We start from the raw sequence: 12,437 nt of genomic DNA, 5'->3' as shown, positions 1-12,437 counted from the left end.
TGATTATTCATGGAACTAACTTGCTATTTACACATAAAAATGGGGCTGGCATTGTGGTACAGCAGGTTAAGCTCCCACCTACAAAGCTGGCATCCCATATGGGCACTGGTGCAAGTCCCAGCTGCTCTACTTTCTATCCAGCTCCCTGCTAATACGCCCAGGAAAGCAGCAGAAGATGGCCCAAGTCCTTGAACCCCTGCAATCCACATGGAAAACCCAGAAGGAGTTCCAGGTTCCTGGCTTGGGCCCTACTGGAACCATCTGGGGAGTGAACCAATGGATGCAAGATCTATCTCTAACACTGCCTTTCAAATAAACAAATAAATCTTTAAAAAAAAAAAAAAAAAAAGAACCACCACCATGTGGGGAAAAAATGCAGCCAAATTATAAACACATGCATGGAAATGATTCTCCAAAACCTCGGATTACTTCTAGGAATGGCAAGGCAATTTTATCATGAACATCACATATGAATTCTTTAAAAACAGAGAACTCGAAGCAAATAAAGGGTTATCATCTGTTGAATCCTGGTGGTAGGCATACTGATTTCTGTGTATTTAAATTACTAAACTTTTTTTAATTTTTAAGATTCATGTGACACCAAAAGAATAAAACGAATGTAATTCTCTAAACTTAACCACAGAACAGTCTCTTGATCTCTTCTGAAACTGTCAACATACTGTTTCCTAGCATTTCCAGAGTACTTGGAAACCAAGAAAGACTCCATTATGTGTTCCTTCCCTGTTTGTCTCTGTCCAAGACAAAAGAAGAGACAGCAAGCACACAGTTACCTTGGTAATGGTGAGCACGATGTCAGTGGATGTTACCAGAGGGTGGGGCTTTCCCATCAGCCTGTAGCCAATCACCTGGGGAAGCACCATACTGATAGGCTGACCCAGCATGACAGCTTCTGCTTCAATGCCACCCACACCTGCAGTGAACGGCATGACCAGAACAAGGCTTTCATTATTCCACACTACAGCCCCCAGCTATAGACTCAGTGGCAGTAACAGGTAATAAACCTAGTTATAGGCTTAAGTGGTACAGAGTTCTGTTTCTATAAACGTCAGTTGTTATATATATAGTACTATTTCCCTCTACAGAATTAACAAAAGTGTCCCCGAAATAGCTGTATCAAAATCCCTCAGTGCCACATACAATGGACAGTAGGGATCAAGAGTCCTTTTTAACAAACAACACAGTTGATTTCCATTTATGCTAAATGTTCCTAACCCTTATTCCAGTTCTTTCTCCAAATGTAATTATTCACTGCCCACAAGGTGCCAGGCACAGCAGTGAACAAGGCAGACAAAAATGCCTCTGCTACACCTGCGGTCATGAGAGCCGATGCTCCTGGACTGCAATGGCATCAGTGTGAATGAAGAGAGCATACACAGAACGGGAGCCTGGAACACTCACCCCAGCCAAGAACACCCAAACCGTCAATCATGGTCGTGTGCGAATCGGTGCCCACGAGGCTGTCGGGGTAGTAGTATCCATCCTGATCAAACACTACTCTGGCCAAGTATTCCAGATTCACCTGGTGGATGATTCCTGAGCCGGGAGGGATAATCCGCATGTTTCGAAAAGCCTTGGAACCCCACTAAGATTGAAGAGTGAAAGAACACCATGAATACCTGAAATACCTCTCAGTACGTCGCCCTCTACCCCACACACAGAAAACACAACACTGGAACCCAACGCTGCCTATACCTTTAAAAATTCAAATCGTTCTCTATTTCTTTCAAATTCTAGGTCTTGATTCTTCTGTAAGCTGTCAGCCCTGCCAGAGAGATAAACAAAATGTATGAATTTGGAGGCTTAAAATATTATTGGTTAAGTTCACCGGTAATTAATAAAGTGGCACGGGCATCTGCTGGCTTTCTGGGTGGGATTAGGAATTCTCTACCAGTACAATGGGGAAAAGGAGACGTAACTCGTAAAAGTACAAGTATTATTGTTTGGTTCAAGGGATTCTATAATGCCTTCAAATATTGCAGACAGAAAACATGGCCTGAATTCCAGTTAAAACGAATCAAATTATAAAGCCTTCCACTTGGGAACAGATTCAAGACATGTATGACAACAGCAGCTTAGACATTTAAAGAACCCTTATTTCTGCATCCCCTTCTCATCCATGACCTTGTCACAACACTGCTGGTGCTGAGCCCTGTCCGGGTTACTATCTTCTACTGTTTATGTAGGGAGATGGCAAAGAGCAATGCCCAGAGGGCAGTCATTTTTAGAATCGAGATTTCCTAGGACTTGGACAGAGGTTTACAGGGAAGCTGGTGCTACCCAAGAATGTGTAAACCCCAGAGTCTGTGCTGAGGTTTTCTCCAGGTCATTCGGTAAATCAGCACTGCCACCAGCAATGCCGGGCATCAGGAACATTTCCAGATTCTTACAACTCAACCGTAGCAGTCTGAGTCCAGGTCAGATAACTCAGTCAGAATTTTGTAGATTCAGTGGAGAAGGCACCCATAATTTGCATCTCACGGACTGAAGAACTGTAGTCAAATTAAAGCTAAAACCTCCCAAGCCAGTTTTTATTAAGAAAATAGTTACCATTTATGGACATTACAATGAAACAGCCATGATTTTATCATTTTAAGATTTTGTTTCATGTATTTGAAGAACAGTTACGGGAGGAGCGGGGAAGGAAAAAAAGACTGACTGATTTTCCATCTGCCAGTTCACTCCCCAGATGGTTACAACAGCTGTGGCGAAGCCAGGAGTCTGGAACTCCATCCAGGTCCCACACAGCGGTGGCAGGAGCCCAAGTACTTGGGCCATCTTTCACTGTTTTCTCAGGAGCATTAGCAGAGCTCTGGATCAGAAGTGGAGCAGCCGAGATTCAAACCGGTGCTCATATGGGCTACCAGCAAAGGCGGTGGCTTACCCTGCTGTGCCACAGTGCCAGCCCCCAGCCTCCATTTTAAATACAGTAATTTTCTCATTCTCCATAATAACCCTTTGAGTGAGGTTCAATTAATATTCACATTTTTCAAATGAGGAAAAAGAGACACAGAGAGGTTAAGAAACTTGCTCAGGACCATACAGCTGGTACATGGCTAAAATGAAATTCAAACCCAGGTGGTCTGACTCCAGAGTTGAAAACTCTTAATTCTGATGCCATACTGCCTCTCTGCAGGAATAATCACAGGTGCAGAGACTGTGCAAGCCACAGCAGTACTGGTAGCAATGACCATCACTAATTAAGCAACATGGTGTCACAGTGCTCAGTGCTTCACAGGTGAACTCAATCAATCAGCATAACAACACTCACGTAGATACTATTGTTATCCCCAATCTACAGAAATAGCAACAGGGGCACAGACAGGCTAGATGCTTGTCCAAGATCAAATAATTGGTAAATACAGAACTGCCAGCTGAACCCAGGTCCGATTGGCCCTCAGGTTTCCACCTTAACCTCTTATCTATTACTCACCCGCCTCCTCCCTTATTATCTACCAAAAGCCTATTATGTGGGCATACAACAGTGCAAAAGGCACCCAGTCTCTGCCCCTCATCCCGGAGCAGAGAGCTTGATAAGAGATACAGAAATAACCAGGCAATTATAAAAACGTGTGATTACTAATGCCTGATATTAGTAAGTACAGAGTGCCATAGGGGCACTCAGCAAAGGTCCTACAACCAACCAGGTGGTCTCCACTGCCTTCCAGAAGGAGAAGGCATGGAGGTAGTCTCAAGGGTAAGGGGTGCCAGACAGAGATAAGGATAAGCACTCCTGGGGGGAACAGGACTGGAAACATGTATTACATACCTCACAGAGAGCACACTGTCTTACCACGCTGATTCTTTTTCCCTGATGGGAAGATTCTCCAAGGTAAGCATCAACTGCTTTACTGGCAGCAATTCCCAAGACTGCCTTAGAGCAAAGCCTACAAACTACAACCCATAGACTAAATTTGGCTCAATGCCTCAATATCCTTGGTCCTCAAATAATGAGTAAGTTTTTAAACATTGGAGGCGGGGTGTGGAGAGTATGTGACAGAGATAGCATGTGGCTATACTGAAAATATTTACTTGGCCTTTATGGCAAAAGTATGTTGGTCCCTGAGAGAATGTGTTCATGTTACAGAAAAGCAAAAGGGAGAAACCTTAGTACAGAACAAGGAGACGCCAGGGCAGATGCCTAGACCTGCAGAGCTCCAGACAAGATGCAGCTGTTCTCAAGGTCCTCCTCTCCACCTCCTTCTCTAAAGACCCCACCTCCCCTTCAAATCCCCATTTCCAGTGAATCTTGGGCATCTGCATCAAAAATGCCTTGGGGGCCACACATCAATGGGCCAAACTCCACTACATGGCCTTCTTACTAACTCTGCTCCTCTTCCCTGTCTGCCCACAGCTCACTTAATGACCACCTGTCTTAGATTGATAACCTGCATCTTTCCAACTACTGGCTCCGGAGATAGCCTCTTAACTAGTTTCTCTGTTAGGTCAAAGTAGCTTTCACACTGCCACCAGAATCAGTTTTCTAAAATGGACTACCTTGCACCAGCTGGAATCTGCCAGTGGCGTCTCATTGTCTAATAAGGTACAAATTCCTTGTCTCGAAAGCCAAGTCCTTCAACTTGACCTCAATCTTCCTTTATCACCCTCTTCACTCTGCAGCCCATGCTCGCAGCTTCAGCCCTCACCGTCTGCAGCAAACCCCACTTTCCTTACGCTTCTGTGCAAGCTGCTTTTTTCCAGCTCTGCTGTCCTGGGTCAAGACACTCCATGACCCAGATCACGTCAGTCTGCAGAGAATTCTCTGACTCTCCAAGTCAGCACGATCTGCACCCCTGTCTGTGGTGACTAGACTTACTCAGCTATGTGAAAATTGTGTTCACTAATCTCTCTTCTAAATCAACCTGTTACTTGAATAAATACTGGCTATCTAGATTAAATGAATTTAATTAAATAATAAAAAAGGCATTCCCAGCCATTACTTCTGCCAGCAGAGTTCAGATGCTTAATTAGGGGTGGCCCCTGCCCACCCCATCTCTTCTTCTGCTATCCTCTGAGCGCTTCCAGACAGCCAGGCATTGTCGCTATCCTTTCTCTACCACCAGGAGGATGTCAGAGCTTCTCACAACTGAAGCACAGGTGGAACAGTATATCTGCCCCAGAAAATGTGGAGTCAGTTTGATAGAACCAATGTATTCACAAGGTAAGATAAGCCATAAATGCATAGGGTGTTTTACGATATGGCAATTCAAGGTGAAAATCCACTTACTCATGCAAACAAAACATCTACTATATGCTAAGCTTGGCTACTGTTAGTTACTGGAATGAATAGACTGAGAATTCAAAAAAATTTTTTTTTGTCACTCAGAACTTTCCTAAATTACCCTAATTTAGTAAGATCTCTGAATGAGAATGGCTTCACAGACTAAAGAGGAAATTTCTTCTTAGTTACATTCTTTGAGTTCAGATTTGGATGCAGTTCCAAGTTTTTGAGAATTAGATTGACTGTTGTTCCACAAACTCACAAACATTTACAGAGGAGATAGTTTTCTCACTCAAGAAATTTCGTGAGAAAATGTTGTAAGATTCTTGTTGAGATTTCTTTTTCTTTCTTTTTTTTTTTTTTTTGACAGGCAGAGTGGACAGTGAGAGAAAGAGAGAGAGAGAGAAAGGTCTTCCTTTGCCGTTGGTTCACCCTCCAATGGCCGCCGCAGCCGGCGCACTGCGCTGATCCGAAGGCAGGAGCCAGGTGCCTCTCCTGGTCTCCCATGGGGTGCAGGGCCCAAGCACCTGGGCCATCCTCCACTGCACTCCCGGGCCACAGCAGAGAACTGACCTGGAAGGGGGGCAACCGGAACAGAATCCGGCACCCCGACTGGGACTAGAACCCAGTGTGCCGGCGCCGCAAGGCGGAAGATTAGCTTATTGAGCTGCAGCGCCGGCCGTTGAGATTTCTCTGTGATGATTCTGTAAAATGTTACAATGATGTGCTGGTTAGATCTTCAATTCCTAAAGATGGCGTAAGACCAGTTAATAATATTAAAACCAGCCAAACAGCTTAGAAATATTTAAGGAAGAAATCACCATCCTGTCACTCATTACTCAAATTTTTCTAGCTCATTTCTGGAAACAGAGCTGGAAACAAGCCCAAATCACACATGTCTTATTTAATTCCTTAGAAAAATGCAGAGAGAGACCAGGAGGTCAAATTGCAAAACCCTAACTCAAGAAATAAAAATAAACCACCACCAAACGGAAACACTTCTAACAGAAATGTCTTAACTTCTATGTGTTTTCCAGAGCTGGTTATCTATCTAGTCAAAGTACAACCCTGGAGTTTGCTGTTTTCATTACACTGTTTTCAGTACTACAGTGTTAGTGAAAAGTCCATAAAAAAAAGTCAAACCAGCATTGATGGAAATCAAGGTCTAAAGGGAAAAAATAGTTTCAGTGAACTTGGTGATGATCTAGATATGTTAACAGCCAAAAGCTCTTTGAATTTTGAGTTAGTAGACTTTAGACATGAAAACAATTACAATTCTGTCTCCACCAGTAATTTCACCTTCTAGGCCACCGAAATGTGGGTTAATCCATCAACATGAATGAGAAAAATGAAATTGAAGTTGGCCATGATTCTATGAGGCAACTTTAATAACTTCTGAAGTGGGACTTTAGGAAACAGCCTTACTCTCAATATGTGTGTGTGTGTGTGTGTGTGTTTTAACTTCTCCATTTAAACCAAAACATTTGGGACCAGCATTGTGCTGAACTAGGGTAAGACGCACTGGCATCTTGTATCATAGTGCCAGTTTGAGTCCTGGTTGCTCTACTTCTGATCCAGCTCCCTGCTAGTGTACCTGGGAAGGCAGCCAAGAATGGCCCAAGTACTGGGGACCCAGCCACACATGTAGGAAACCAAGAAAAAGTTTCAGGCTATTGCGTTCGGTCTGGCCCAGCCTTGGCTGTTGCAACCTTTTCAAGAATGAACCAATGGATGGAAGATCTCTCTTTCTCCCTCTCTCTCCTGTCACTCTGCCTTTCAGATGAATGAATACATATATCTTAAAAAAAAAAAAAAAAAAAAAAAAAAAAAAACCTCACACACACACATTAAATTGAGTTCTTGTGTTTTTGGGAGAGGGGAAAAAGGGAAGACACAAAGGACGACTTCGGAATCCAAAGGAAAGGGAAGGAATGGTGAATTCTCAGTCTTTTTCCAAGAGCTGTAAGTTTAGGAGACAAAGCAGAGTTCTCAATAATCCAAATTTAACTGGTTGTAACATCCGAAATATGAATTGGAGAATGACCATTTTCTAATTTTCTTTTGAAGGTGTATGGGACCTACTTAAACTCTCGAGGAAGCAAAATCGTTTTTTATTTTCCCTTTGAGTGGTCTGCTTCATATTCTTAAATGAGTTTTTAAAATCATGAAAATAGCTTCTTGTAAAAATAAAGATTAATCCCAAAGTTAACCATTCAGGAGTCTGGAACCTTTTAAACCAGGGTAACTTTTCATATAGCTGAATTCACTCTACACAAATAGTTTAGTACCTGGCACACAGGGCTACAACATGAGCATTTTTTTTTTTTAGAGTTATTTATTTGGAAGGAAGAGTTACAGAGAGGCAGAGGCAGAGAAAGAGGTCTTCCATCTACTGGTTTACTCCCTAGATGGCCGCAACGGCCGCAGCTGTGCTGATCTGAAGCCAGGAGCTTCTTCTGGGTCTCCCACGTGGGTGCAGGGGTCTAAGGGCTTGGGCCATCTTCCACTGCTTTCCACGGCCATAGCAGAGAGAAAGATTGGAAGTGGAGCAGCTGGGACTCAAACCAGTGCCCATATGGGATGCTGGCACTGCAGGTGGTGGCTTTATCCACTATGCCACAGTGCCAGCCTGTCGCTCCCCGTCTTCATGGGGGAACGACACAGGACCCTGCGCTGTTCTCTCGTCTGCTCGGCCCTCCCCGGGTTTGCTGCTGGTTCTTCCCGGGTTGGCTACTATCCCTTCCACCTCCGTGGAAGGGCAGTTCCCCCTGGCCGCATTCCCCACTTCCGCAGGGGAGCGGCACACCGCCGGCCGGCTCTCTGGGGGCTGCACGGGTTCCCTTAGATGTTCCCCATAGATGTTTCTGGTGCATGCCGTTTCTCTCCTCCTTTATGGTCCTCCTCCGCCAATCCCAACTCGGCCGCCCACACGCCGAGCACGCTGCTCTCCAATCAGGAGCAAGTCCTACAGTCCATCAGTTGAACTGGAGGCAGCTGTGCGGAAGCTGTTTACTTCTCTCCCAGCGCCATATTGTGGGAGAGCAGATGCATAGAATAAGTCCTAATTCGAGTAACTTAGTCTAGTCCGGATTGCTCCCCACAGATCCCCCTTTCTTTTTATTTTTTAGCGTTGATACACGCCTGTCTTCGGTGTCCCGCGGTACACACTCTGCTCTACTTGCTAGAGTTGCCACAGGCTCTTACAAGTCCTATCCATCAGGCAAAACCGAATCCGGGTCCTCTCTTCGCCATGTTGTGAGGAGGTTTTTAGGCGCTGATGCGTGCCTGTGTTCGGTGCCCTGCAGCGCATGCTCTGCTCTGCCTGCAGGGGACTTACAAGACCTATCAGGCAAACCGAATCCAAGCCTTCTCATTGCCTTATTGTGGGGGAGACTTATTAGTGTTGGTTCGTGCCTATCTTCGGTGACCTGCAGCTCATACTCTGGTCGAGCTTTGCTGGCGCTTACCGCCTTAAATCAGGCAGACCGAATCCAAGCCTCCTAATTGTTGCATTGTGGGGAAGCTTTACTGATGTTAATTCGTGCCTGTCTTCGGTGACCTGCGGCTAGCCGCCCAGGTGCTCATCGCCTCACTAATCGGGCAGACCGAATCCAAGCCTTCTAATTGGCATGTTGAGGGAGGCCTTATTTTTCTCTATTTCTCTATCTCCGGGCATTCCTACCTCTCATTTCACTTCTATCTGCCAACATTCCCATTTCTCTTTTACTTCACTTCCAAACTTCTGTTTCTCTTATCCCCGCAGCTTTCCGGCACCTCGCCCCGCCGGCGGGTTCCCGGCTCTGCGCCGCTTCAGCCCGCGCGCCTCTCTCATCTGCGCAGCTTCCCGGCTTTGCGCGGCTCGGCTTTGCGCGCTCCGCGGTCTCCACGCTTAACCCTTTCGCGTCTGAACCACGGCCTACGCCAGCGTTCCCTATCTATTCACGCCCCGTGCTCTCTCTGCACGCGGCGGCTTCCGCGAGTAACACAGCGTAGCTTGCGTCTCCGCCACTAGGATTCAATCCAAGTTCCCCGGGCTAGCCTGGCGAATTCAACCCAGCGTACGTCTCCGCCCCACGGTTTGGCTTCCCGTCCTTTGCTCCCCGGGCTAATCAGACGGATCCCAATCTGGCTTGCGTCTCAGCTTCTGGTTTTAACTTTTCGCCCCCTATTCCCGGGCTAACTTGAGAATCCCAAAGTGGCTTTCGTTTCCGCCTTGGCCTGCCCTCGCGGCTTCATTTTCCCTAACATTTTTCTCTACCCGGTATGTTTCCCCAAACTTTCCTCCAACAATACTCCTCCCTCATTTCTCCTGGCCTCTCCCCACAGTCCGCGTCGGAGTCTGTTTGTTCTAGCTTTCACTTTCGCTTTCGACCTTAGAGATTTCTCCCAGCTTCCCCCCGTAGTCCGTATACGAGTCTATGCCTAGGCTTTCAACAGCTTCTTCCGGCACCCTTTTTCGTCCGGCTTTTCCCTAGGCTGTTTGCTAGTCTCTCTCTCCGGTAATTTCCCAATTCTTCCCGTTTCTTCCCGTTTCTTCCCTCCTAAGTTTGCTATCCGTCCTAGGTTTCCTATCCGAGTCAGGTTTCCTATCCGAGTCAGGTTTCCTATCCGAGTCACGGCACCATTATGTCGCTCCCCGTCTTCATGGGGGAACGACACAGGACCCTGCGCTGTTCTCTCGTCTGCTCGGCCCTCCCCGGGTTTGCTGCTGGTTCTTCCCGGGTTGGCTACTATCCCTTCCACCTCCGTGGAAGGGCAGTTCCCCCTGGCCGCATTCCCCACTTCCGCAGGGGAGCGGCACACCGCCGGCCGGCTCTCTGGGGGCTGCACGGGTTCCCTTAGATGTTCCCCATAGATGTTTCTGGTGCATGCCGTTTCTCTCCTCCTTTATGGTCCTCCTCCGCCAATCCCAACTCGGCCGCCCACACGCCGAGCACGCTGCTCTCCAATCAGGAGCAAGTCCTACAGTCCATCAGTTGAACTGGAGGCAGCTGTGCGGAAGCTGTTTACTTCTCTCCCAGCGCCATATTGTGGGAGAGCAGATGCATAGAATAAGTCCTAATTCGAGTAACTTAGTCTAGTCCGGATTGCTCCCCACACCAGCCCATGTGTTCTAAGTCTTAGCAAGCACTTTAAAATTATAAAGTTTGCCTAATAAACCACTTCACAGATGTACCTTACCTTAATACATCATTTTTTGCTGGACATTTAGTGTGCTTCTAGGTGTTCATTAATAAACGTTAATGAACATCAAGCTTTTTCTGAATTTCAGCTAACAAAGGTATGCTTAAAATTTTTCAGATAAGGGATAAAGAAATTTCTCATATTTCATTTCTTCTAATTTACATTACAAGGGGCCAGCACCAGGGTGCAGAGGGTTAAGCCACTGTCTGCAGTGCCAGCATCCTATATGGGTGCTATTTTGAGTCCTGGTTGCTCCACTTCTGATCCAGCTCCCTGCTAATGTGCCTGGGAAAGCAGCAGAAGATGGCCCAAGTGCTTGGGCCCCTGCAACCAGGTGGGAGACTTGGATGAAGCTCCTTGCTTCTGACTTTGGCCTGGCCTCATCCAGCTGTGGCTATTGTGGCCATTTGTGAAGTGAACCAGCGAATAGAAGATCTCTCTCTACCTCTCCCTCTCAATTTATACTTCGGACTTTCAAATAAATAACAATCTTTAAAAAAGAAAACTTACAGTGGAAAATCTCATACTACTTTTAAATTGTTTATTTTATAATCTTAACTGTAGTAAGAGAAAATAATATCTGATAATTTTTGTTATTCTGTGTAAAACTGAAGACTTACTATATTGTTTACCGTTTGCATTTCCTTTTATTGTGCAATGTTCACTTTCCTTGGCTTATTTATCTGCTGAGTCTTGTAATTTTTCTAAATGGATTTTTATTTGTTTAGGATATTAATCCTTTGCCATATTTTAGCAAATGTTTTACTGTTTTTCCTTTGAAGTCATTAAACCTACAGCTTTTTCTGATTTATTCATTGCTTCTGCACTTTATAAGGTCTTCCTCATGAAGACAAGTGAATATATAAATTTATATTTTCTTCTAATTTTTTTTAACACTTATGCTTTAACTTATCCCTCCACTAAATAATCTTCCCTGTATGATACATGGGAAAGTCATTTCATTTTCCACTGATAATTGTAATTTTATGCACTCATACTTCTAGATTAATATACTAGCCTCCTTAGGTAGCTTCCCGATTGTCCTCTCTGTATCCAAACCCTTGTTATGTAATCTTGTAGTTACTTCTACAAAGACAGGTTGTACTGTTCTACCCCACCCCCAACCACGACGTTCAGCTGACCACGTGCCTTGCTTTGAGCAGCAGAAGTGGTCCTGTGCAGGTCTTCAGGAAGCTCTTGAGAGAGATGGTGTGTTTCTGCTCGCTCTCCTGCGCAAGCAGCCAGCCCAGCCATGGCAGCAGGATGCAGAGCTGCTCAACTGCCCTTGCCTGGGTCTGCTGACTCCCAACCAACTGGTGGCTGTGTCAGAGCTGAATTCTGACTGTGACTCCACTGTGATTCGGGGGTTATTCACTACACAGCAACAGCTGATGCTTACACTTATTTTACACTGAATTCATGGTCCTGGCTGGTGCAATCTCTGCTTTTGGAGGAAAGGACAAATGGCAGTTTCTCTTATCTCATTCTCACTAGGAGCAGGCTACTGGTTTCTTTTTTCTCAAGTTTGATTTCACTTTCTGCTGAATCCTGTCAAATGCCAACTTGGGAGTGAACCAGAGAATGGAAGACCTCTCTCTCTCTTCCTCTCCTCTCCCTATGTAAATATTTCAAATAAATAAATATTTTTTAAAAAAATCAACTGATCTTTCTTTCTCTTCTTTCAAATAAATAAATAAATCTTAAAAAAATTCATTTCCCTCACGGTTAATTTCAAGGTCACCTGGTTTAGTGTACTAACAGCCTATTACATGCTTAACTCTTGCATTCAGGGAGCTGACAGTCTCCTTATCCAGACAACTCAAGGGGCAACTTCCTTTTAAGGATAACCTCCAATATAGACACTAAATCTTCTAGGTAGTTGAAGAACAGGGAGTTTGACGTATGCTGGAAAGTGAGCAATTCCTAACAGAAAATTTAAACTGGCCTTGCAGGACAGGCAGGAGTTTGGCAGGAAGAAAGGAGAGGATATTCCAAACAACAGAGGACAATGAAA

At 45.2% G+C, this 12,437-nt stretch overlaps 1 protein-coding gene across 3 annotated transcripts in view; it reads right to left on the bottom strand.

Annotated features, from left to right (window-relative positions):
- Nucleotides 1–12,437, bottom strand: part of ACO1 (aconitase 1) — a 60,901-nt gene that overhangs the window by 25,442 nt on the left and 23,022 nt on the right. For all 3 annotated transcript variants that reach the window (XM_008248341.4, XM_008253164.5, NM_001082315.1), the window contains 3 exon segments: nucleotides 1,714–1,783; nucleotides 1,420–1,603; nucleotides 792–931 (listed from right to left, as the gene is read on the bottom strand). In XM_008248341.4, the coding sequence (XP_008246563.3) occupies nucleotides 792–931; nucleotides 1,420–1,603; nucleotides 1,714–1,783 (394 nt within the window).

Source organism: Oryctolagus cuniculus, chromosome 1 (genome assembly GCF_051225735.1).
Source record: "Oryctolagus cuniculus isolate XC-2025 breed Fujian yellow rabbit chromosome 1, ASM5122573v1, whole genome shotgun sequence".
In the NCBI taxonomy this organism is placed as follows: domain Eukaryota; kingdom Metazoa; phylum Chordata; class Mammalia; order Lagomorpha; family Leporidae; genus Oryctolagus; species Oryctolagus cuniculus.
Note: the sequence above shows the minus strand (reverse complement) of the source record. Positions and strands in the feature narration are given on the sequence as shown.